General features: G+C 40.6%; 2 protein-coding genes across 4 annotated transcripts in view; one reads left to right on the top strand and one right to left on the bottom strand.

The window, feature by feature from the left end:
* Positions 1–189: 189 nt before the first annotated feature.
* Positions 190–10,812, bottom strand: TFB2M (transcription factor B2, mitochondrial; the record flags this gene model as incomplete). The annotated part of the gene is made up of 8 exons (XM_083432251.1): positions 190–1,069; positions 1,965–2,116; positions 3,885–3,947; positions 4,553–4,642; positions 7,008–7,156; positions 7,678–7,831; positions 8,318–8,406; positions 10,476–10,812. The coding sequence occupies 8 exons, from the start codon at positions 10,810–10,812 to the stop codon at positions 880–882; spliced, it is 1,224 nt and encodes a 407-aa protein (XP_083288377.1). The 3' UTR covers positions 190–879.
* Positions 10,813–10,974: 162 nt separating this feature from the next.
* The window catches only part of CNST (consortin, connexin sorting protein), a 41,903-nt gene continuing 25,292 nt past the window's right edge, over positions 10,975–27,585 (top strand). The window contains exons 1-3 of one of the 3 annotated variants that reach the window (XM_083432178.1): positions 10,975–11,138; positions 14,097–14,191; positions 24,161–24,569. In XM_083432178.1, coding sequence (XP_083288304.1) covers positions 24,215–24,569 — 355 coding nt within the window. In that variant the 5' untranslated portion in view covers positions 10,975–11,138; positions 14,097–14,191; positions 24,161–24,214. Of the gene's footprint in view, positions 11,139–11,576; positions 11,783–14,096; positions 14,192–24,160; positions 24,570–27,585 lie in introns of those variants that run through there. The other 2 variants (XM_083432180.1, XM_083432179.1) reach the window with 2 other exon arrangements.

Genomic DNA, 27,585 nt, shown 5'->3' with positions numbered 1-27,585 from the left:
AATGAAGTGGGAAAAAGGAAGAGCGAGCAAGGGGAAAGTTTTGATGTACACATGGAAATTTCTGCACTATCAGAATTACTTAATTTGATTCTGGCAATTATATTTGAGAAATTTTCATACAGCTCTTCAGCCGCAGTGTACAAGGGCCTGGGTAGACAGGACGAAACAGTTGCAAAAGAAATCAGTCTCTTGACTAGAAATAGTGTTTTATTGCATTTTTAATGAAAATATTTACATTTTTATAAATTAGAAAAAGGTTTGTCATGAGACAAACCTCTTTTAGTTTACATAGTAGTTAACATCCTGGTCAGAAAACAGGATAACTGAAGTGCATTCACTATATACTATTTACATAAGTTTATACAATATATATATATAAAGGCAGAGCAATTTTTGCAAACATTTTTCCATGTGGGGGCCAGTTCTAGAGTAACTCAAGTATTTGAGCACAAGTCTTTAAACCAGAAATAAACATTTTCTTGCTTCTTTTGGCAAATTTTTGGTTTACAGTACCTGGTGGTTTTTTTAATGTGCAAGTCTATGCATTTCAAGCTTTGTATTTATTTTTGATGCTATGTTTGCCTTATATTCCAAAAGTAGCTCTGCTGTAATACAAGGAATAAAAACAGGACTGAAAATAGTTCGCTATGTTTTGAACAACAAAGGATCTTGCCTTACACCTTAGAAAATGCAATGACATGAAATTTCCCATGGAGGACAAATCAGGCATGTGTAAGATGTTGAATTTTTATGTGGCGTCACCTTCATAATTTATCACCTGATAATTTATCAACTAAATTATCCTCACTGATAAAGAGGTTTCAGGCCACTATCATTTGCACCATAACAAGCTCCTTTTCAAAATAAACCAGTTTCAGATTAAAAATTGATGCCCCTGCTATCCTCCACAGAATCTTCATCATAGAGCCAGCTTTGGTCAAATTCATTAGCTTGTTCCATAATCTCAAAAAGGCTTTTGTACTGCTCTGGATATAGACTACCCGTTGTAATGTTTTCTGGTATCTCCAACTGTCTCAGCAATTCCTTCCCACCTTGGGAACTCCATAAACTGAAACAGAAGAAAGGCGGGGGGAGAGGGAATCGGTCACAATGGGATAGTTAAAGATAATGCTGATCAATACCTTATTAAAACAAAGCCAATCTTTAATACGGATCTCATCAGATTTCATTCCTTAAACCATCATTATTTTCCATTAACTGTTAGATTGTGAATATAACTCCAGTGGCTAAACTAATTATGCAACATGGGGTCTCTGGTCACCGTCATGAAACCCCAAAACGCAAACGCTGACTTCAGTGTTTAAGTTAATGCATCACAGCATGTTTCCAGGATGCTTTTGAGGATACATGTATACAAGTGAAGACTATCTAAAACATAAAATGGCCAATACTGAAACCTCTGGCGGTGGTTGGAACTTAAGTTTATCAAGCACCAACCTCCCTTTTCTTATTGCTGCAATGAAAGAAATTCCAGAAGCAGCTTTTGGTATGGCACTGTAACTCCTGTTCAGAGTAAGCATCCCTACCTTAGGCATGCCTAAAATAGATCTTTGTTCAGGATCCAAATAACCAAGCAACTGGTTCTACATTCCCAAAGGGCTTTGGCCTTATGTTTTCCATGCCAAATAACCAACCATGTTTAAATAAATGCAGCTTTTAAACATAGTATTTGATATGGCAATGGGACGGAGGGCCTCTGCTGTTTTAAAAAATTCAAAAGTCAAACTGGCTCAGTAACCACTTGGCTGCCAGCCACTGTGCTCAGGTATCCAGCCACAAAGCCAACTAGTCTTCCCAAACGTTAGTCACACATCTAAAGACGTGCAGCGTTTTGAAACTTAAGCAAATTCTATATAATATTGTTCAGGTTGACGCCAAGTGCCATATCCGACTAAATTCTTTTCCACGCTGGATGTCAGCTAAAGAAACTGACTTTTACTCACTTTAATTTATCTATTAGTTTAGTCTTGCTTTTAGCAAGGCATTGCTTCACCATCACAACAAATATTCTTGAATTACTAGTTGTCAAGTTGTCTGTAAACAAATTCTTCCGCGGCGTCAGCCGTATTAGGCATAAGTGGTCATTCTGCAGCAGCTGCATATAACACAAAAAATTAAAAACATATTAATATGTGTCTTTTACCCAATAAGTCTTCCAGAAAGGGCAAACCAACACTGCAAGTGTATCATAGGTCAGTGTGTGGGGAACCCCTCATACAACAGGGGTCTCAGTTGCTCATTCCCTCCCCTGATGAATTATGGTATTTCTTAGTCCATGTTTTATGTGGATCTGCCCATATAAACAGTGAAATTGATGGAAATGTTTATCCGATGGAAATGCCCAACACCCTGATCCTGTTGCTGACTGTTACAAAAGACATACCCAGTTTTTCTAGATTATTCTTTCTGCTTTTTGTGCTGCTATCTGGTTTGCCCACTCTAAGGACCGGATTTGGTCTACCACCCTATGTTTGACAACTATGAATTTTGATTGCTCTAATATGCTAGGAACTTAGAATTATTTCACAGCTAGATGGGCTAGAGGAAGACAGTTGTTGTTACTTATCTAGATTGATTGCTTTGTCAATGCTGCTTTTTAATTCAATGACAAATGATAACCCATATGCAAATCATACCCAATTGCTAATCATTTAATCATATTTTACTGAATACTGTATTAATTCCTATATACATATTATTTTTCCATTTTCTACATTACTGTATGATTCGTAATTCTATTTCATATCATTTCCATTTTTCATTTCTTTCCAGATCAATTGAATAACACATAGAATCATAGAATGGCAGAGCTGAAAGAGATTCCAAGGGTCATCCAGTCCAAACCACGTAATACAGGAATCACAACTAAAGAATCCCTGACAGATGGCCTCCAGCTACTGTTACAGTCACAATTGGTATTCTTTGCTCTTTCTCTCTCTTTGGATTTTTAAATGCTTTATTACTCATTTCCCATATATATACAAGATGTAGTTATCTTCATTTCAGTCGGTCCAATAAGGATATCTATGTTCACAAAGAAAATTACATATAATTTCAGCTATGTGTTTTCTACACAAACATAAGACCTCCCATTTTCTCCATGTTTCCCTTTGTAATAAACATATTACTTTAATTTGTCATTATTATTTGTAAAAATTCTCTTTTCCATTTTGATGTCATTTTACTTTATATATATTATTTACAGAAATCATTCAAAGGCAACTACCATGCTTATATTACAACTATTTTTCAAGTAGTTCTTGAAATTATCCCATTCTGGAATGAACTCCTGTCTGGGTTTGTCTCTGATTCTTTCAGAAAGAGAGGCTTATTCTGCATAGTCTGTAAGTTTGGGTAACCATTCATCTCTAGTAGGAAGTTCGTCATTTCTCTCTCTCTCTCTCTCTCTCTCTCTCTCTCTCTCTCTGTGTGTGTGTGTGTGTGTTACTCCCTGTTCCACTGGGCTGCTACCAAACAAAACAAAACCATCACTGAGGTCCATTAAACATTAGTTTGTTCACTAGTCTGGATTTTGCATAACGTGCACCAGTTTTGCTTGGATCACCATATTAACAATCCCCAACCACATTCAACGACAATGACGTGGCAATTATTGCAAAAGTATAAGAACAAAGATGTTTTGCAACCTGGATTTTCAATGAGTGCTGCTGACGCTAGCCCTACCAGTATAGATTTGGCTTACGCGAAAAGCATTTTGGAGACTGAGAGCTGATTGCTAAGTGCACAGCTGAATGACCTGTGTATCCCTCACTAAAACAGCAATCTGGGCAATAGTTCAATGAATCTGAGAATGTTTGCATTCACACAGCATTTCCTTAAGCATTCAAGTATGTTTAGCTTACCACACTCTTTGGTATAGAGAGTCCACCATTTTTTGAATTAGTCAGAAACGAAGGCCAAGGCTCCTAGAAGGAAGTGAACAGTAATGCAACAGTATGAATATTCAATAAGGACTTGCCACAGAGCACTGGTGGTCCACAGGCCAGTTTGGGAACACCTGCTCTAGAGGTTCCCTCAACTTTCAGCAGTACCTATTCAGGGCAGCTCAAGGCTCCCCATCAGTGAAGCATGTGATGTTCCGATCACACATGAGCACCACATGCAGCTCTTTGGCTTCTGATTAAGAATGTAAGCATTTGTACAGCAATAAGTGCTAAGGAAATGACAAAATAACTGCTTGAGAAATTATGACAAAGATCTGGGAGAAGGCGATCTAAAGTGCCATGGGTAATCTTCCTTTTACACACAAGGTATTTAAATATTTGCTTCCTGCTGCATGCCTGCAAAACAAAAAGCTGCTCCACAAGATCAAGGGACCCTTCTGAGTGGCGTCCCTTGAAGGCGCATCCTCACCTGTGGGCAGGTGGAAGTGCTTCCTGCTTACAAGCAGGTGGGTGGGAGTAGTTTCCAGCCAAGTAAAACCTGGCACAATAGAAATATTGCCTTACCATTAAGAGCCCTAAGAGCAGCATTATTGCATTACTATTCATTGCATGTATTAAACACTCACCATACGCAGAAGCTGAATGTCGCAGGCTGTTTGCCATAGTACACTTAGTGGTTGATAGATTCTTGTTTCCCCAGGCTTTGCAACAAGAGTCTGGCAAGGAACAAAATCAGCATTTATATTTATGCAAAATTTCTGACTTTATCATGAACACCGGAAGGCTTGATTAAAGCAGGAAGTTCCGAGTAGCACCTGAAAGTTGAATCAAGGTACAAGTCTCGCTTGTCCAAGGCTATATTAGAAGCACTGTTATGCTACAACAGAACTACAGTACTATTTTCAGTCATGAGTCAAAATACGAAACTGTGCCAACTCAGTATCTATACTGCTGTTCCCTTTCTTCCAAAGCAGTTGCTATAGTTCTGAAGATCCAAAATGTATATATAAAGTACAATTATTATATCATCTAATATTCTATTTCCGACCATCAAGGGAGAGAGTCCGTCTTTATACAGCAAAAACAGCAATATCCACTAACTTATTTTCTGGTTCTTAGAAGGTATTTTAAAATGTCATCAGGAACAGAAATCAATGGAGAATCCAATTATCTTAATGTGCCTCAGATTGTGTACCAAGTTATCAACCCCAATTCCATTACATAAGATACTCACAAGGTAACAGCAAAGAATAGAGTTCCTGCTCTTTCTAATTCAGTTCATATTTGAAATGTTGATGATTCAAAGCAAAACCAGTTCATTCACGTTAGAAGGCATTAAGGAGAAGAGTGGTTTATGACAATCCTGGGGTTTATATGACAACAATGAATACAGTTCTGGGTAGTCTATAACAACTCTGCAGTACTGTATAAAAGTAGCAGGTGCCTACTGCAGGTTTGGCTAAAACAGAGTACAAAAAATGTACCTCTGTACCTCAAGCTGGGCTGGGAGAGAACCCAGGGGTACAGTTCACTGCTATACCCTTATTGCAGGTTGGAGAGCTATGGGGAGCCAGAGGAGCTTATAGTAGCCCCGTATTGTAGTCCACCATTAATACTGCAGGTCAGAGGGAGGGCTGGGGCTCTTTTGGATTCCTCTTGGGGTGGAGCAAAGTTCAATTTATTTAAACTGCCCCCTCAGACCTCTCCCCAAGCCAAATCACACCACTGCATTCAGAAGCCCCATGTGGTGTAGTGTGGTGTAGTGGTTAAGAGCGGTAGTCTCCTAATCTGGGGAACCTGGTTCGGGTCTCCGCTCCTCCACATGCAGCTGCTGGGTGACCTTGGGCTAGTCACACTTCTGTGAAGTCTCTCAGCCCCACTCACCTCACAGAGTGTTTGTTGTGGGGGAGGAAGGGAAAGGAGAATGTTAGCCGCTTTGAGACTCCTGAAGGGGAGTGAAAGGCAGGATATCAAATCCAAACTCTTCTTTTTCTTCTTACTGATTTTGAACTTTCAAACGTTCAAAAAAGCAAAAACAAAACCACAACCTATCTCAGGAAGTTTTGCACATGAAATAAGGCCCAAGTTAGAGCACGAACACTCATTTTTTATTTTTAAAAAATTCACACATAAACCCCAGTCACCAGTTTTACATGCACAGCAGAACTATACCAACATTTTGTTGCAGAGCTCCACCTTAATGAAATATTAGCTGAGCAGATGAGTAAACCATTCCTTCGGATGAGAGATGCCATGGATTAGTAAAATTATTCCAGAGTTTTATGGCAAACAACACTTCCCATACCTTATTGCAACTGATAGGCAGTAGTGAAAAGCAAATAGTAAAATAAAAAAGTTCTTAGTAACAGGAAAGTGGTATATGTGACCATAAGTGCAAAAAGCACTATATGCAGATAAAATCATTTACATATAAAATGGATCATTCTGAAGAGGCAGGACTTGATTAGATTAAGTTTTTCAGTAATTTTTAGTAATTCTTGTTTGTAATCAACAGTTGTGTTTTCCAGTTCCTTATCCCACACCACTACACTGAGTGCTTGTTGATCATTACTGTCATCTCCCAATACTTGCCAGAGCTTAATTATATTCTGTGAAATTAGCCAGGGAAACATAACTTAATACAAGGGCTTTGTTCCTCTGAATATTTGTCAAGTACATTTCCCCCCAACTGGGATAAAATTTTCCTAACAGGCACAGGACCTCTGTTGAGAAATTGTCCACAGATATTTGGCCTACTGAAAGAGGAAGCCAAATCTTTTAGGACTACAACCTCTATTTTTCCAAGGTTATGTTTCATTATAAATTTTAAAAAATCTGCACTTATCTATTCATTGACTGTGCAACACATAATTACTACCCTACTTGCTGCCAATACAAGAGTTATTAAAACTTCTTTTTTGTTCATGGAACTGACTAGTACAGAAATGTTATTTGCTTAAAAATTAAAATAATTAATACATTTAAACACTGCATTAAAATAACTTTTACAAAGTATGTTTGATTTCTTAACACAACCACATAGCAGCTGGCGTATTATCAAGCTATCTTATACATAAATACCTTGTATTCTTTTTCACTGACAAAGAGGTTCAGTTCTGTTCTTCCGTATTTATATATAGAACTGCGTTCATATAAGGCATAGAGAAGCTTCCAAATCAGGTTCCTTTCCTTTCTTTGTGGCACAATTCCAATCACTTTTAGAGGAACATCTGTACAGAAAATCGAGCAAAATGAATGAAAAAAATGTATATGTTCACCGCTACTAAATAAAATAACCACCAAATAAATAAATAGACAATAGCAGAATCATTACAAAAATAACTCCCACTTCATTAATGCCTTGAATATTGCTACCCTTCATATGAGACCTCTTAAATCCTCTAGTGAGGCTTTGACATTCAAATATTAGATTGGCTACCCACAAGATACAGGGCTCTCTCCACGGTGGCACCACAGTCATTTTTATATTTATACACAACCTTTGGATCATAATAGTTCCCAAAGCAGTTACGGAACACTCCCTTGGGAAGCAGTGGCTTTAGGCAAGCCATGAAAACTTTCCTCTTCCTAAAAAGCTTTGGAAAAAGGTGCCATTTTACAATGTATTTAACTGCTGTTGTTTCATCTGAAGATATCTGCCTCAAGCACACCAAATGGAAAAAGCCAAATAGAAACAATTAAATATTGATCTGCTAATCATCTACAGTTGATATGTACCAGTTATAAGTACCTGCTGTCCAAGGAACTGTTAAGATGCCCAAGTTCTCAAAAAGTCTTTCAGAATACATAAAAGGTGGCTTCAAGGATCCAATACCCATAGGGTCCAATCTGAAAAAGTCACAATGCACCACTTCTAGCTGGCCATCTGCTTTTTCCTTCAGAGACTAAACAGAAACAAATCATTAGAAGGTGAAATTAACATCTGAATTTGTTTTAACTGAGTCAGTCTATTAACCCATCTAGCCAAATACTGTATTGTCTACTGAGAGAGCAGCCTCTCTCCAATGTCTCATGCAGTGATTTTTCCAGAGCTGCTGCTCAAGACCTTTTAACAGGAGATGCTGGGATTTATCCTGTGCCTTTATCTTGGTTTTAAATAAAATAAAATAAAATGTTGTTTTTTTAAAAAATTACCATAAATTGAGTGTTAGAGACATAGTTGTAACCAAAAGAAAAGAAAAAAGAATTAAAAAGAAAAAGAACAATTAATGACAAACCTGTCATGAAAACAATATACTTTGAGATAAATTAAATCTCTCATTTTTTCCTTTTACAGATTTTTGTGAGGTCCAGTTTTAAAGCTAAAACATCAACCATCTCCTTATCTTTTTGTTTAGCCACAAATTTCAGTCCCCCATGTACAAACCTACCTCTAAGTCAGGAACAAATGACTTATTACTCTCCAGAGCTATCACATGGGCACCAGCATTGAGTAATGTTCGGGTTAACACTCCAGGACCTAAAAAAAAATTCCACGGTTAAACACCGGCATTAAACACAGTTTTAGTTTAAAAGAATGACCAAGAAGAACCCAAAGGCCCTGTGAGTTAGGAAGAGAAAAATATAAATATGAATGTAAACATGCAAAACTTCTCAAGGGACTGCACTGGATTCTATCCCTTGCAACATATTATATACAAGCATAAAGAAGAAATAAAAATTGCAGGAAATGTGAATTTAAAAAAAAACTATTGAAGGGGCAACTTTTCAATAGTATAACCTTCAGCTGAAGACAACTGGAGGAAAACAATGGCCAACTTGATATACTTTGGGGTTTCTGCCAGCATATTTCTCTCGATAGCCAGCAATCACCAACAACCAATTTTATAAAAGAAACTGTGGGACATTTATATTAAAAATGAAATATCTCAGGTGATATCAGACCAAGGCCCACTTAGACTAGTATTCTGTTCTCACAGAAGCCACAAAGGAGGACATGAGCGCAACAGTACTCTCCCTTGTACTCTCCAGATGCTGGCATTCAGTGGCATACTGCCTCAAATTCTGAAGGCAGTGAACGGCCATCACTAGTAACTACCGATAAGATTCATTTTGCATGAAACTGTCTAACCCCCTTATAAGGTTGTCAAAGGTGTGACTACATCTTGGGTTAGCAGATTCCATAGTTAATCTATGCACAGTGTTAAGATGTCTGCTTAAAATCTTAGTGGCTGGGGAGACTCAGCCAGATGGGCAGGGTATAAGTAATAAATTTATTATTATTATTATTATTATTATTATTATTATTATTATTATTATTATTACAATATTCAGCTACATTAAATGACCCCAGCTTCTAGTATTATGAGTGGGGAAAATGTCTCTGTACTCACTTTCTCCATATCATGCATAATTTTATTTGCTTTTACCGTGTCTCACCACACTTGCCTTTTTTCAAAACTAAGTCCCATATGTTGCGATATGCATTCATTCGATCATGATTTTGAAAGCTCTCTTTCACAGATCTTAGTTATTTCAATTAGAAAAGCCTAATTAGTTGGCACCTGGAACTTCAAGAAATGCCTTGTATTGCATTCAACATAGAGTTTTGAAGTTCACCTTGTAAGCTTAACGCTGTATGTAGGTTCTGTGGAAGATTTTGTTCATTAGTTTTACTGTTCCATTTGCCAGGAGAGCAAACGGCGGTGAGTTTCACAAGAGAAAAGGGGGAAGGAACAATTGGGTCTTAGAAGCTAATGGGAGCTTCCTTAGTACTGTCTAATCCAATAGCCTAACAGTCAAGGTATGGAATCACAAGACAGAAAAACATTTGGTTAAAATCTAGGCTCCGAAAGTAATTGAGATACTGTTGGCAAACTCTCTGGAACACTGCCTATATATTGGGCATCGCCCGTCACCCACAGGCAGAATGTATACAGAAGATTTCCAGGCATCTCCAAGTAGAACTGGGAGAGACCCTGGTCTGAAACTGCAGGCAACCACTGCCAGCTAGTGTTGTTGATGATACAGAACTAGATCAACTAAAGGTGTGACTCAGTATATTACTTTTCTCCTAGGTTCCTACACCTGTTTCTTTATTCTAAAAGAATTATTTGCAAGTGGTGCAATCGGTCCGTGCATCTGGCTGTTAACCAGAAGGTTGGTGGTTCGAGCCCAACCAGTGATGGTGGCGGGCAGGATTCCTGCATTACAAGACTAGACTAGGTGGCCCTTGGGGTCCCTTCCAACTCTTAGCAATAAGATCCCGGGGCACTGCTGGTGCAGCGAGTGATGCAGAAGTCAAAGTACAGTGGTACCTCGGGTTAAGTACTTAATTCGTTCCGGAGGTCCGTTCTTAACCTGAAATTGTTCTTAACCTGAAGCACCACTTTAGCTAATGGGGCCTCCTGCTGCCGCTGCGCTGCCGGAGCACGATTTCTGTTCTCATCTTGAAGCAAAGTTTCTTAACCTGAGGTACTATTTCTGGGTTAGCGGAGGCTGTAACCTGAAGGGTATGTAACCTGAAGCTTATGTAACCCGAGGTACCACTGTAACAGGTAAAGAGGACCAAGCGTCTCTAACCCTGACCTGGCTCGCATTCCAGCACCATCGTCTCCGGCCCCTCGGAGCCCCTCCCGCTTTGCAGACTGGAGGCTACGGCGCGCGCGAGGTGGGGACAGGCGATGAACCTTCGCAGGGGCGGCGGGGCCCGCGCCTTCTCCGCGACCAAGCGGGTCGTTTCGGCCTCCTCGGGGATCCGCAGAGGAGGGAAGCGGGGCTTTGCCGGGCCGCGGCGCTGCTCGCTCTGACCCGCCGGGCCTCGCGAAGAGAGCCGCTTCCCAGGCGACAGGCTCACAGCCGTCAGCAGCAACGGGCGCCCCGGCAGGCCCGACGGGGCCAAGGCCGCCACCGCCGAACGCAGCATCCCGCACGTGGGTGACCTTGTGGGGTACGAGGCCGACCAGCATGCGCGGCACCCGGACGACTTTAGCGACGGGGCTCCGGGCTCCCACTTCCGTTTCCGGCACCGCTGTTGTGGGGCGACGCTCTAGTCTGCCTCTTCTCCGTGATCAGGCTCCCTTCTAGGCGTTGCGGAGCTCTGTGGTGCTCACCTTCTCGCCGTCGCCGCCGGGCTGAGTCTCCGGAGTCCGCAGCCGGGTCACAGGTAGCTTCGTTCGATGTCCATTCGGAGCCCAGCTGTGCCGGCGCGAGGGGCTGGCCGGAAGCCTCGCGAGGCGGCCGCGACCTCAGGTGAGGGGAGAAGGAAGCCGAAGCTGCCATAGCGGCCGCTGGCGGGGTCCTCCTTCCTCCCGCCTCCCTTAGGGGAGCCTCCGCGGGGTTGCGTGTTTTGCTGCCTCCCGAAATAGAAACCCGGTTTTAAGGGCGGCGTGAGCGGGGCGAGCAAGTAATGGAGGGACGGTGTGCGTGGGGCACCTGGGATTTGGGGGGGGGGCTGCTAATTAGGCTGGAATAACTCGGAGGGGGACGGCGGGAAAAACCCACCGCAGGTCTGCCCTGCGTGGGGAGAGAGTATCAGGCTCATCCTTGGGTCTGTGGGGCGCCTGTCTTGCTCCCCACCCCGTGAACGGCCACAGCTAGCCAGCCGCTGTGCTTGTTTCTTCGTTACCACGTCACTCTCTTGTGGATTCAATATCCTTGTTTTGAATTACGTGTGGGTTTTGCCTGCCAGCTGCTAAGTCTCTTCTGAACAGCGCCGTGCACGCTGTGCTCTCCCTTGCTTCGCCGCGCTTCACTCTCATCCTTCCTCTAAGGGAGCTCAGGGTGGGCAAGCTTTGGAGTTGTTGCCGTTTTTTTAAGCTAACCGAGATCACTACGTTAGTGATCTGCTTCTTGCAAGGTTGCCTGGTCGACTTCAGAGCGGAGCGAGAATACTGGTTGGTATACAGCTTTGGTCCATTTGGCCCAGTGACCTGTCTCTAGAAAGCGCAGAGATCTAGTCGAAATGAACGTATTTGTAAGATGTACACACAAGCACAATCGTGTTTGTGTCTGAATGCAATTTTGCATGCTTTTCCCTAAATTGGGATGTTGCTGTGCAAGTAATGTTTGGGGGGAAATGAACCGCATGAGGAATAATAACAGAGTGTTGTAATAATTACTTTTCCCTTATTTTAAAGATCTATTCTGTATTTAAAGATGCCTTCGGTTGGGCTTTGGTTCTGTTGCTATTCCCCTATTTATCAGATGAATGTAAGGGGTTTAAATAAAACTAGATAGGTCAGTGAGGTGCCGTGGTGACTAAGTGTTTACAATACTCAAGTAGTTCATTCCTAAACATAGTCTACATTCCTGACTATTGTGTCCCTTCATGGTTGCCTGTGAGCTGCCCAGATCACTGTGTTTTATTACTCTAGCATCAAACTGACTAATGTTGCTGTAGGCTAATGGGCCAAAGGGTTCGGTTTTTTTAGAAGAGGCTTTAAATTCAGATCAAAAAAGGAAAAAAAATAGTTCCAAGGCTGGGAACGCTCTGTCAGATAAAAATATGAGAAGATGGTATCTGGAACTAAGTATACCCTCTTATCTAATCAATTTTTGGTGTTCTCAGTTGAGGATTTTCTTAAGAGCCATGGAGCTTGATAGTTGGACTGATACTTCATATAAATGGAAGATGGTTGATCGTTTGTTTCCTTTTTATTTGCTTTTTTCTCTTGCATGGAAAGCTTTGTTTTGATCTTTATTGCACAAAATGTACTCATTATATATCATTTTAAATTAGATCTCTTTGCAACAGGATATTGATAATGAAAGTTGTGCCAACCAGTTGCTCAACTGCATGAGTATAGTAGTCATACTTGATTTTGCGTTATGCAGAAGGTCTAGTAAGATTCGTATTTAATATCAATTGTCTGATTCATATTAGCAGCCTTCTAAATGCTGGCTAAATATTTGCTTTTCTGCCTCTCTCTTTCCTCCAAATAGTTGATTTATTCCTGTATTCATACAGTTGGCATAGTTTCCAAAAGAACTATCCCTTTTTTCCTTTGCCTGCTTGAAGTAGCAGTAGGCTGGGATCCAAAGAATGCTGGCAGCTGATTTTCCATGCCCAATTAAGTTTTCGGACTTGTGTTTCTTAAAGAAAAGCATACTCAGCCATCATTGTCACACAGCAACCCCCTTTCGAAACTGGGGAAACTTTTAAAGCTGTTTATGATGTGGCATGTATATTCTGATTCAGATTCAAAGTTCTCAAGTAAAAAAAGAAAAAAAAGCTATATTATCTATTTTCCTTTCTTAAACCGAGATAGACAAGTAATTCATATATTCCAAATAAGATCAGTCTAACTGTAGTAATAAATGTTTAATTTGTAACATGCCTTGAGGAAATTGGTTTTAGATTAACTCTGTTCTATCTAGCAAGACGGGGACGCAGGTGGCGCTGTGGGTAAAACCTCAGTGCCTAGGACTTGCCGATCGTCAGGTCGGCGGTTCGAATCTCCGTGGCGGGAGAACCTAGCAGTTCGAAAGCACCCCCGGGTGTAAGTAGATAAATAGGGACCACTTACTAGCGGGAAGGTAAACGGCGTTTCCGTGTGCTGCGCTGGCTCGCCAGATGCAGCTTGTCACCCTGGCCACGTGACCCGGAAGTGTCTTCGGACAGCGCTGGCCCCCGGCCTCTTAAGCAAGATGGGTGCGCAACCCCAGAGTCGGACACGACTGGCCCGTACGGGCAGGGGTACCTTTACCTTTACTATCTAGCAAGACAGCCTTGAATAAATTTCAAGCCTTACCATTTCTGTAAAGGCCTATACTCTGCACATTCTGATCATGACTCACAAAAACGTATTAAAATAAAACCTAACAGGGCTGTTGTTGTTAGTCAATGGACGTTTTTAGGCTTTCTGTCAGTAATTGTGATGATTGAGTTTGTTTCTGTACAGCACTTGTTATATATACAGTACTGTTTTTAGAAATGAATGCAAATTCTTTGTAAATGGACTGTTGTTCAGAGCCCATCTCTTCGATATCTGAAGGTCAGAAGATTCACCCAGATGTACCAAGAGGATGAATTATCTCCCTCCATGTTAAGGAATAAAAACTAATTAGTATTGTATTCTGGAAGTTCTACTTTTCATTTGGTTGGTTTTCAAGGCTGTCCCTTCTAGGTAGCACCCAAGTGTACTAGCATTTCTTATAAGATATATTTTAATTTACACTATTTCCTCCCTCTTTTTTCTCTCTTGGCAGAATGAACAGATACCAGACAGCTCTGTATTAACTCTTTGTTGCCTAAAAGCATCTCCTTTCCCTTGCAATACCTTTGAGAACCATTTTGAAAAATGGTAAGTACTGTCCTCTGGGTTAGAAAGAACAAGACTCAAGGCAATGGTAAACATGCTTAGGATATTTTAAATAATAAAATCAGTTGAACATTTTTTCTTTTTCTTTTTTTGAAAATATCATAATTGCACATATGAAATTAGAGAGATTAATAGTAATTTCTATGAAATTTATTCTGCTTTGTTGATTGGCAAAGGCACAGCACTTTATACCGACTTTTGCCAAAGGCTAAAACTGTAGGAAGTAATTCAGGGGGGAAATCATTTTGATACTTAAGATTTGTCTTATGTAAGTAAGGATTATTCAATTAATCTATCCTTATGTTTATACGTATGCAAAATATTAGTAATTGTAAAGTATGGAAGTTGTTAGAACTGTAAGCCCTGGAAACCCTTTAACTAGGAAGCTGCTGGTACTTAGGATCAAACATTCCTCCATGTCACCTCTTTGTTCAGGACTGGGGCTTGGCACTAGCCCTAAACATGCATTAGGGGACCACGTTCTTATTTTTATTTTATCATATATTTGCCTGGTGGTGCTGCTGTTGACCCCTTAGGTCACATCATGGGCCACCTGTTGAATACCAGTGCTCTAAGGCATGGGCCTCCTGGGTTTCAAGCACTTCCACCAGTAGTTTTGCCACTCAGTTGGTCATTCCTTTCCCTAATCCTCTGTACATTCTCCCTTCTTGCCCATAGACTTTAGCCATGCAGTGAAGCACTCATGGTATAAAACTCATCAGTTCCATTCCTTGTCTTGTTTCCAGCTTCTCCAAGGACCTCTTAGATCGCTCTTTCTTTCTTTCTCTGCTTTAGCAGCTGTGCATGCTACGCCCTGCCCTGCCTATTGAGGCTGCATTCCTGGAACTGACCTCAACTTGACTTCTCCAGTAAAAATCCCTAAGTAAAGCATATTGGTATGTCTTTCTTACTTGGGATGATCTACTCAGGAAAGTAGCATATGCCCTGATTTTGCAGGGAGGGCACTGTTCCACCAACATGACAGGACCAAAGATATAAAATGTTTGTGGCTGAAAAACTGTGCTACAATTATTCATTCAAAACATTGGCATGCGTTACATTGTGTATTTGTGGTGTTATGATACCTCATGGAGAGAATTTGTAACAGTGATAATCAAAATATCTGACATTGATTATGTCTAGGCCATGTGACTTTAGTTGCAAACCTTCCATCTGCTGCTGTTTGTTTACGTATCCTTTTATCCAAGGAGCCTAATTTATATGCTAGCCCCACCCTGCACCTTAGCTTATAACAGGGGTAGGCAACCTAAGGCCCGTGGGCCGGATGCGGCCCAGTCGCCTTCTCAATCCAGCCCACGGACGGTCCGGGAATCAGTGTGTTTTTACATGAGTAGAATGTATGCTTTTATGTAAATTGAATCTCTGGGTTATTTGTGGGGCATAGGAATTCGTTCATTCCCCCCCCCCAAAAAAAAATAGTCTGGCCCACCACATGGTCTGAGGGATGGTAGACCGGCCCACAGCTGAAAAAGGTTGCTGACCCCAGGTTTATAACACCCCTGTGAGATTGGTTGAGTTAGAGACTAACCCAAGGTCACACACATTGAGCTTCATGGCTAAATTGGAATTTGAACCTGGGTATCCCCAACCCTAGCTTGGCACTCTTAACTACCATACCATGCTGATGGTGAAAATTGTTATTTGTTGTCACAGGTGGAACATGGGACTTAATATTTGTGTGCATAGGAAGTCCTAAAGTCTGATCCTAAAGGCAGACTGTTAATTTTCTGTAAATCGGTATCAAGAAGTTCTGTCATAAAACGTTTATTCTACAAAATGGTTCATCCCATCCCTGTATAGTAGTAGTAAATCTGTGCCTCTTGAACTATGATGAAAATATCGACTTGGATCCTAATTGTTCTTTCTGTGACTGGTAGGACTCCTCCCACTTAAAGGAGACATAGCATGTAGTGGAGGATCTCCCTGGTAGAAAAGAGGAGGCAATTTTTGGTTGTTTTTATTTCAAACTGGAAAATACTTTCAAGAGGGAAGGAGAAATGAGCACAGCAAGTCCCCCTTCTGCTGGTGAGAGTGTTCTGCGAGCAGAACGTTGATCACACCAGTGGAAAGGAATCCAAGATCTAAGCCTTGGTATTTTAGAACCTTTGAAGGATGAGAAACATCCCACCCTTCTAAGATTCAGGTCTGTTGACGTACATCAGATTGCTCTGTAATAGTGTGTTCAGTAAGAATTTGTATTTGTGTTCAGAAAAACAGATGGGCACTCTTTAGAAATGAAAATAAATACTTACCCAGAAGGAAGGTCAGTATTTGCTGTTGCAAGCAATACTTTGTTTACTGAAACCATATGTCATGGCTTTTAAGAATGGTTAAATTAAAATCTAAACAAAACAGTAGGGAATTATTAATGGTTTCAATTGTGCATCAGGAGAATTTTAAATTATTTTTTTAAATTGAAACTTATAGATAATATATGATCCCCAGACAATAAAGGCAAAGCTCTAGTTCCTGTAAGTGTAAAATTTTAATACTGAAAGAAAAGAAAATGGTATATTTGAAGAAGATTGATTTTGGTATGCAGGTTCTTGAACTATCAGAGCACTTTATCAAACAAAATTAAAAAATACATCATTTTCAGCTATATATGGAGCAAGTTTATATCCCAATGCAAATATCATTGGTCATATAATTTAATAATAGGCTTGCTACTTCTTATATCAGACAACTGTACATTGTCCTTTACATTTAAAGTTGAAGGAGCAAAAAAGGCAGCAGCTGCTCTTCCACAGCCTTAACTCCTTCATCCCTCACCTGCTTTGCAGCCATTCTTTGTTACGAAGATGCATAGTTCAGCTGGCACTTTGCATATGCCCTAAAACATATTTACATTTAGCTTCACAGGTGACTGTGAAATGAGCAAGACTGAGAAAGCAAATCTGGTTGCACATTGGCTATCCTCATTTATAGTTGATAAGTCTTTGGACTGGGATGAGCAAGAACTGCAAATGTATGCTAAAGCTTATCTATGCATCTGATCGGTGTGCTACCTGCTGATACAAGTATCCGCCTCTATTTTGGACATTAATTAGCCGACATAAAACAGAAGTCTCCTTCCAACTGGCACAGCCCTACTGGTGACTTTAATTGCTGTAAATTATTATGTTTCTCTGCCTCTTTGTTTTGCATGTGGGAAGGCCTTGTCACACAAGTTGAAACGTCGTATGGGCTTGGGACTATCTGTTGTGATTGACACGTGACGTTCACCTTTGCCAAATCATACTGCTGTGGGAAGCATGTATTGTCCTACCTCATGTTGTTGGCATAACACCTTTTAACTAAGCATCCTGTCTTTATCTCAGTCCAATCTTCCATCTCAGAAACCAAATTCTTTATTTCATTTGAAGATTACATTATTAAGTCTTTCTTTATCCTCTCGTCACTTAAGCTGTTCCACATTTTGCTCTTTCCTTGCCTCTCTTCTATGTCTGCTATGTTCTTTGGGTTAGTCAGATCACACAGTGCAGGCCTCAAGAACAACAAATGAAAGTACCTTTGTTCCATCCCCCCAGATCATCACCAGTATTCTTGATGGCACAAAGTTTGCCTTTCAGTAACTGTGGACCTGTGCCTCTAGGTGCTCTGACAACTTTCGTTTATGCCTATGATTCCAAATCCTTGGATCATGCTGAAATTCTGGAAACCTGCTCTGTTTCTCCCTCTCCTAACATGTAATTATTAGTGTTTCGCTCCTTCCATTTCTGTGCCAATTTCTTAAATCTAACTATCTTTCAGCTCTCACATGGCCCAAGCCTGTGCCTTTTGCAATCAGGCATTCCCCAGGTGTGTCTAATGCCACTTTCTGTTTCCTGCAGCAGTAAGACTTCTCCACCCTATTTCTGTCTCTCTTTGTGAGAAGCAATGCTAGCAGACAAAGGGTAACCATGGGCTGGGGTCCCTCAATATCAAAGGACGCCGCATGTGCAGACACCTCGCACCTTCTGGAGAAGCTGGTGCCTCTGTCATCAGTAATTACTGAATTCGAGCAATTCAAGCTGCATTTCACTCCTTAAAACCAGGTTTTCTATCACGTGTTTCCCCATCTCTACCCCATGGTCCCACACAGGGGTTACATTATGCTGCCACTCTTGGTTCAATGATTGGGAGCAGACCATAGTATGATAATGCTCCTTCTTAATGAATTCTAATGTTCTTCCCTTGTTCATTGTATAGCATTGTGTCTGCATCAGCGATAATATCTACATGAATGATCTGCAGAAGTTGCACTTCTACAAGTGTCATGCAGTGTCTGTACTACGTTCATTAGGCACCACACTTACTTTGGAACTCCTAGCTGACATTAGGCAGGTGCCGTTGTTGTATTCTTTAGATACTTGCTGAAAATATTTGTGTTTTGGCCAACATGTTCAGACACATGATTGGTTGCATTCATTTATTTATGTGTTTATAAGCTGTATTTTGATTTTTTTAAAAAGTTTTGAATGGAGTATAACATGAAAATAAAATGTTTCACTGTGTTTGATTGTTTTTAGATGTTTTTATTACTAAACGACTAAACAACAACAAAATTACAAATATATTTGCTGCCTTTGGGAGGGAAGGCTAGGATGTAAATTTGATAGATAGATAGATAAGGATTATGTTTGAAGATCATATGATTTTCATAGATAAACAACTTACACGTTGCACAGTTAGTATAAAATGTATTGCTGCATATTTTCTACATGTTGAAGGGACCTCAGAATTTGTATGCTCAGTTCAAGCTCAGGAGAAGGGGAAGTGAAGAAATAAGGAGCTTACTTCCCAAAGAGCTTACAGAGCAGTATTTTTACTCTCAGCACATTATTTTGTGGAGAGAAAACATCCAGCTGACATAAACAGTCAAGAGGTTAGATTAAGGAGATTTTCTGATAGTGAGCCTACTCAGTAATGAGATTGTACATAACACAATCATCTCATGATGAGAGAAACTACTAATGAAGCCGCATTGTGGGGCAGTTGCACTGAGTGGCAATTATCTCTGTTGGAAAGTTGGGCTGGAAAGAGATTTTGCATCCTAAATACTTCTTCCTCTGTCTCTCCCCCGCAACCCTAAGCAAAAACATCTGGAGTAATTCCCATTGAATGTCCTTGTCTTTATGATGATGATCTTGGTTTATTGGTTGTTGAGAATTATTCTTAATTTACGAAGGTGGCATTGTGTGTTTTTAAATTATTATTATTATTATTAAACCAGTGCAAATGTTGTATGCTTCATTTATGTAGTGCACATGCTGTGCAATTTAGTATAAATGAGACCTTATGGGTTAATTGTATTTCAGATTATTAGCCAGAATAATCTGAGAATTTCCTCCTGAATCTCTAAACCAGTATTGGGCTAAGCAAATGATTTGTTAGTAGCCTGTTGACGATATATGGATTAACTTGCGTATATTTTTACCTTGATTTTGTTATGTGTAAAATAGGGACAGCACTTGATTTTTGTGGTCTTTAATCCGCATATGAAACAACAGGTGTCAAATGTTAGTCAAGCTTCAGCAGTTTTGCCATACAGCTGAGAGACCAAGAGCCAGATGTTTATTTTTCTCCCCATATACTCTCTTGGGGTTCCTTAGCCTAATCTGGGTTCAGAATGCAAAATTTCCTTAAATCCTTTGTGCACTTTAATCCATAATCAAGCTATTCCCATTCGTATAAAAGTGTTGAAAAGAGAGAAGGAGTTAAAGTATTTGTTTTAGTGAAACACACTTAATTGCAGGCCTCCTCAGAATACAATATCACTATTTTTCTTCCATCATATGAATAGCCCAGTAATGAAAAACCAACCCTGCCTCTTACAGAGCATTATAATGACTGATATTGTGGAGTTTAATTCTTCAGGGTGCAATGAAGAACTGCTCGGTATAATTAGGCTAAAACAGAAAAAGGTTCATGCCACATTGCAACCAATTGAAATATCACAAAGTAATGAGATTGTCTTCAGATTAGATGTGAAGGGGAGGAACTGAGAGGGTACTGGTGGGTGAGATTTTTAAAAAGCCCAGTCTGCAAATCTGCAGCCATTTTAATATGGAATAGAGGTGCTCTGCAGACTGAATTAGGCCGGATCATTCCCGATGCAAAAAGAAGTCTTGGGTCGCAGCTACTTATTTTATTTATTTTATTATTAGATTTATATGGCCATACAACAACACATGTTACCTGGGCGGTTTTACAAATAATTAAAATAATATTTTAAAAGCTACTAAATGCAGGGTGGAAATCTTTCTGGTACAGTACAAGTTACACATTAAAATGCAACTGATACAGTGAGATGTTTGTTTAAAATTGTTTAAAACCTCTGTGTGAATTGTTTAAAACCTCTGTGTGAATCAAAAGCCCTTCTCCTGGCACCAGGGTCAGCCCTTTCATAAGCCACATTGAGCCATGTTCTGTAGGTGGTGAACATGCCCTCTCATATATCGCCTACAGGACCATCTACCACAATGGATGTGGCACACTGGCCAGCAGTCAGGTGGGCTGGCCGCTGCTATTACTATTTTACTCCCCTCCCTCCCATTTCTCACATAATATCTGTGCCACCACTATGTGCCATAAGATTTAAAGGTAGTGAAAACATGTAAGTGACCTAAAGCAAAACACAGTATACCCATACCACAACCCCTCTGCTGGGTACAATAGTGAAGAGGTGACAAGTTCTTAGGTGGCACATTCCCTGGTGCTGAAAATAAGACATGTCAGACCACTCTGAATTCTTTTTTTCATGGAATCACAAACTTGGTGGATCAGGGAAATGCTGTGGGCATAGTGTATCTTGATTTCAGTAAGGCTTTTGACAAAGTACCCCATGATATTATCGCAAGGAAGTAGGCAAAATGTGGGTTGAACGAGGCAACTGTTAGGTGGATTTGTAGTTGATTGACTGACTGAACCCAAAAAGTACTCATTAGTGGTTCCTCATCAACCTGGAAAAAGTGCCAAGTGGGGTGCCACAGGGTTCTGTCCTGGGCCCATTATTGTTCAACGTCTTTATAAATGACGTCAAAGGAATTGAGGGGATGCTCATCAAATTTGCAGGTGACACCAAACGGGGGGGAGGGGGGATAGCTAATGCCGCAGAAGATAGAATCAGAATTCAAAATGACCTTAACAGATTGGAGAACTGGGTGCAAGCTAACAAAATGAATTTCAGTAGGGACAATCGTAAGGTTCTGTACTTAGGCAGGAAGAACCCGATGCACAAATATAGGATGGGGGACAGCTAGCTTACTAGCTGAAAAGGATCCAGGGGTCTTGGTGGACCACCAGCTTAACATGAGTCAACAGTGTGATACAGCAGCAAAAAAAGCTAATGGTATTCTAGGCTGCATCAACAGAAGTATAGTGTCCAGATCAAGGGAAGTAATAGTACCACTCTATTCTGCCTTAGTCAGACCACACTTGGAATACTGTGTCAAATTCTGGGCACCACAATTTAAGAAGGATGTTAACAAGCTGAAACATCTGCAGGGGAGGACAACCAAGAGGATCAAAGGTCTTGAAACTAAGCCTTATGAGGAGCGCTTGAAGGAGCTGGGTATGTTTAGCATGGAATAGAGGAGACTGCGAGGAGATAGGGTAGCCATCTTCAAATATCTTAAGAGCTGTCACATGGAAGAGGGAGCATGCTTGTTTTCTCCTGCTTTGGAGGGTAGGACTCGAACCAATGGCTTCAAGTTGCAAAAAAGGAGATTCCAACTAAACATCTGAAAAAACTTTGATAGTAAGAGCTGTTCAGGAGTGTAACAGACTCCCACGAGAGGTGGTGGACTCTCCTTCCTTGGAGGTTTTTAAGCAGAGGTTGGATGGCTATCTGTCATGGATGCTTTAGCTGAGATTCCTACATTGCAGGGGGCTGGACTAGATGACTCTTAGGTCCTTTCCGACTCTATGGTTCTATATTAATGTTGCACCAGCTGCTTTAGTGAGCATGTTTGCTGGTATTTGCTCATGCTCAATCATCCTTGTTAATAAGCAAAAGAAATTTACCAAACAACACCCAAGTAGAATAGCTTGAGCAAGTTCGCTTAGTAAGCTGCTAGTGGTTCAGCAGGAAATGTTAGTCTCCCTTAGCTAACTGGAAAGCTTTGCTGGAACACTACAAATATACTAGAGGAAGTAAATAGGAAGAGGGAGGTGAGTTAGATACAGTAAATCTAAAGGTACAATAGATAAAAGATACAAACTGGATACTATCAGCTTCAGTTTAGAAGTCAGAATATCGGTTTTTAAGTAGTGTAAAATGTGAAATAATTTAACTGAATTAAAAACTACTTCTTAGATCCAGACTAAGCTCCCATTGGCAGGAGTGTCCCATATCTGCTCATATAGCTCCCTGTATGCTGGAGTAATGTGTTTTACAGCACCGCACTGGTAACAGGCAGTTTGTCCCATTCTGCTGTCTTGTTTCCTGAACTAACAAGCCTTGGGTGGATGGGTGAGTCAGCAAATAAATAAATAAATAAATAAATAAATAAAGTTTTCTCGTTTATAGAATATATCCCACATTGATCATATTCAGAAAAGACCCACCAATATCTATTGCTTTCGGTAGGTTTGCTCTGAATATGACTTGGTTAAATATCACCCATTTCTATGTGAAGTAGCTGTTCAAAGATCACAGATGTTCATTTGTTTAAGTACAGTCTTGCCTGATTTCCTCTTTGTTAGGCAGTCATTTACCATAAGTATTTCTGCTTCATTTTCCTCCATTGTAAAAAAAAGGGGGGGGGGTGAAAGCCAATGCCTGCTTATGGTAGCAGTTGTGATGTTTAAGGTTTGCAAAGTGCAACACAAATGTGTAATTCATTTAATTGCTAAATGTTAGGGCTGGTAGGACAATTTTCTTAATTATACAGAGGCCCCTTTCTTTAGCTAGTCGTTTTGTTGTTAAATAGCAGATTTTCAATTAGTGGGTGGATATAGCTAATCTAGGTAATTTGTAGTTTTAACAAATATACATCTGCATATTTCTGAGTGTTGAGCTTTTATTTGAATTTACTACTCCACAAAGTACGGTGCTGGTATTTTACCACTGAATGCTACCCTTCTTGGATTAAATTGCCAGAATGATATGTACAGCAGAGGCGGATTTAGGGGAGCTCAACTGGTTCAATTGTACTGGGCATGGAGCCTTAGAGACGCCACAACTATGATATAGAATGACAAGCGAGAGGTGGGGACACTGAATATTCTCGTCACACAGAGCCCCACTGAAATATGGAAGCCGTAAAGTCTGCCAATGCACACAGTTTAGTTTACTCTCATAGAATCATAGAATTGTAGAGTTGGAAGGGGTCCCAAGGGTCATCTAGTCCAAACCCTTGAACCTCTTTGACTAGCCTTGTGGAAAAACAGAATCCACAAAAGTTAAAGGCCTGCAAAAAACATTGCTTGCCTCTGGAGGACAGTCAGCACCTGGTTTCCGTGGGCAACTGTCCTGTGCTGATGCCTGCCGTGTTCCCACTTTAATTCCCCCACAGCCTGGCGCTCTGAGCAGCACAAGACAACCCCTTTTTATTTTCCACAGTGTGCCATACAGTGTCACTCTGGGGCATTGTTGGGAATCAAAATGGTGTCAGTCCCCTCAGCTGCCTGGCTCTGCGGCCAGGTCAGCCCTTCAGGGCCCACTGACAGAGGAGGGAGCCCATCAGATATCACCCTTGCTGAGATCTCTGTGCTGCTTGTCTGAGGAGTACTGGAGGAATGACAGAGCTCTCGTCAGTCCTTTGCGAACCTGTTCTCGTTGCCTGGGTGGAATACCATGCACTCGTTCCTGATTACCTATCCTATGGAAACCAGGCCAGTGCTTAATTACAAGGCTGGACTATATAATCTAATATAGCTAGGTGGTCAAAACATGACTTGGATTTTGATTATTATAAATCTCAATGCCTTTTTTCCCCTTTCTAGAGCTGAAGATCATTTGTGCTAAGTGGATATAAAGTTCACCCTAGGAACGCTCTAATGGATGACAGGGAATCTCCTACAAATGACCTGCAGTTAAGTTTACAAGGCTCACTTCGTACCGACACACTTGTGGAAAAGATCAAAGCTTGCTTAGCTTCTTCACCAGATGAAAATGAAAATCAGCTTAATGGAAGCAAGCACGATACTCTGAAAAGCAGTGACGACACAATGGGAAAGGTTGAGCAGGACAGCATTAATAATAATGAGGACAGTGGAGACTACACGTCCTCCTGCCAAGAAGATGAAAGTGATAAGCCATCTAGAAGCTTCGCTGCAGATGAAATGCTCATTTTAGAAAAAGGTGACTCTGAAAAAAGGAGTTCAAGGAAAACAAAAAGTTCCAGCAGGAAAGGTACAACAACTTCCACAATATACATTTTGTTTGCTCATAGTACAGGCCTTTAACCTATAACATGACTTGGGTGTATCTCCTTCTATGATTACTGTTCTCAAAAAGTGTGGTCTTTCTATATCTTCTCTACAAGGCCACTACCTTCCCAGCCAATTCTGCAATCCTGGCAGGTGAAGCATGCACCTAGAATGCATTCACCTAGAAGGCAAATGTTAAGCCATTTTCTTACAAGAGAAAGTAGTGTTGTTTGAAGAGTAAAACGTAAAGGGACCCCTGACCATTAGGTCCAGTCGCAGACAATTCTGGGGTTGCGGCGCTCATCTTGCTTTATTGGCCGAGGGAGCCGGCGTACAGCTTCCGGGTCATGTGGCCAGCATGACTAAGCCGCTTCTGGTGAACCAGAGCAGCGCACAGAAACACCATTTACCTTCCCGCCGGAGCAGTACCTATTTATCTACTTGCACTTTGTGCTTTCAAACTGCTAGGTTGGCAGGAGCAGGGACCGAGCAATGGGAGCTCACCCCGTCGCGGAGATTCGAACCGCCGACCTTCTGATCGGCAAGTCCTAGGCTCTGTGGTTTAACCCACAGTGCCACCCATGTGTTTGAAGAATAGATGCTATTAAAAACTAATTTTTGTTTTCGATTGATAAAAATAATAGGAAGGAATTTCGCTCTGTCAGTGCAAGCATTTCTGCTTGCCAGGTAGAGTTTTCTGCCGGGAATCTGAGCTGAGATGCCCATGTAGCAGAAGTTGCCCCCAGTTCTAGTTGCCACACAGAGGCAGCTTAAGGTCCAAAATAGTTTATTTTATGGCCCAGTTCACACACCACACTGAGGTCTGTGGTTTGCTGCTCTCCCAACAAGCCACAACCAGTATTCAAGCTTTGTGACTGGTTTACAACTTGTAGCTCGTTTTGGGGGGTGGGTAGGCAGTGAGCCTGGATTCAGACAAAATGACAGGCCAAACTCTGGCTTTCTTTGTTTATTGTGCAGTGGCAGCAACAACAGGGGAAGTGTGAGGTGGGAACTCTTGAGCAGCATGCTCCAACACATTGTTCACCTTAAACCGTAGTTTGCTTTAAATGTGGTTTAATGTGACCTATAAAGCAGGCCATACAGCAAATATAATAAATGTAATGTGTCGAATACACCTAAACCTTTGATTTTGCCATCTGCAACTCCCTTTCACAATACTTCTTCCATGAAATCCGTCACACCCTCTTTCATAAGGTGTTAGTTAACCCTTTTTATTTTCTGCCTCTGTATGATTTTCTACACTGTATGAAATGCATTCTGTTGAACTTTTTTTTTTTTAATAGCAATCACTCATCTTCATCATCTGGTTAGATGGCATTATCATATTAAGAAGGACTGAACTTGCAAATACTTGGGATGTATAGAAATGGGTGTATGATAAGTTCATATTTCCATTTTGAATACTGTCTTGTGTATACTAAGTAGAAAGACAGGTAATAAACTGCTTAAAAAAGGCAATTTAGGTTTGCATAGTTGAAGACTGAAAAGATACTTTTCATACAGTCTAATCTCTACTACAGTGACAATTTAAATGTTAAATTTGTTTTTTTTCTTGATTATTTTAAGGAGATACAAACATGGCAGAAACACACAACGTAAGGATTTGTTGTGCAAGCTATTTCATGTAAAACAGAATCTAGCGTAGGCCTTTTTTGCTTATAATGGATGGGGAGCTTAGGTTTGTACTTTGCCATCTTAGGTTCACACTTTCCTTCCTACCACATGGTTGGTAGAAGGACTCCACCAGCATTCAGTTTCCCTGTGTTAGCTTGGCCGGTCATCTGAACTAGGAATCGTAGATTATAACAAATTCTGGTTAGTTTCAAAGCATGCCAACTTCAAACTGATATTTCTGAAGCTGGCTTCTTAGCCAACACAGAGGGTTTAGTTTTGCTCTAATTAATACATTCTTGTTCATTTCACCTGTCAATCTTCTTGTTCTGAGTTTGTTTTTCACATATCAGCTGTGGTTTCTGTGACCAGATAAAAATGAGATGTCACATTTATGCATGGAAAGGCAATGCAGGTTTGTTTTCAGGAATGTAGAGATTTCAAGGGAGGGCAGTGTTTGCACAGTGTAATAAATAAGTCAAGGGTTGAGCTGAGCAACAATCTTCTGTAGTATCTTTTCCTAAGAAAGAATAATAGTGTTGTCTTACAGATCTATCTTAGGAACCTAATTGGGTCAGTTCCATTCTGAGAATTCACGTTGACTCTTAATTCTTACTGTACCAAAAACAATTTTCGGCGCTGTTCAACAAATGCTGTATATTTAAAATGTAAATGTTTATGATGTGGGTAAAGAGAAACAGATATTTTAGTCTTCCAACAGGTGGAACAATCAAGTTAAAGATTAAGCTAGTGATTGCAAAGGGATTAGATGTAGAATTCAAAACTGGTGATCTGTGGTGTATGTTGGGAAACAGAAACAAGAAAGGAGGGAACTTAACAGGTTCTAGGAAAGAGTTTGTAATGATGAAATGCTTTCGTTCTCTGTATCAGAAAATGCCCAAACAATGAGGGCACATGTTCTTTTGTCTTGTGCTGTAGGTTTGTGTCTTCCAAGGGGAGGTATAGGTGCTTTTTGTATTCTGTTCTTTTTATCTGTGTTGGTAGTGGCTTTTATAACAGAATAATTGTAGTTTTATAATTGCATTGAAGAGCCTAGCTTTTAGGTAGTGGTCCTGAGTAAGGGCCATAAAGGTGGTACTGCTGAATTTTTTCAGCCTGAACTATATTAATTCAAACAGGAGCGACTTTGGGGAAATGGTTGTAGAATTTAGTCAATATTTGCACAACAACACTGTGAAATCAGTTTCCCAGAAAGTTAATTTTTCTCCCTTCCATTTTAAGTTGATTGGTTGGTTTGTTTGAATGCCACCTCCATTTTTATACGCAACACTCACAATTAGCTTTACGAATGGCTTTGGAATATCTTTCAGATAAGTGCAGGATCTTTCAGATAAGTGCAGGATAGC

The sequence above is a fragment of the Podarcis tiliguerta genome, assembly GCF_965153285.1.
Source record: "Podarcis tiliguerta genome assembly, chromosome: 3".
In the NCBI taxonomy this organism is placed as follows: Eukaryota; Metazoa; Chordata; class Lepidosauria; order Squamata; family Lacertidae; genus Podarcis; species Podarcis tiliguerta.
The sequence above is the reverse complement of the archived record's forward strand: the minus strand, read 5'-3'. Positions and strand labels throughout refer to the sequence as shown.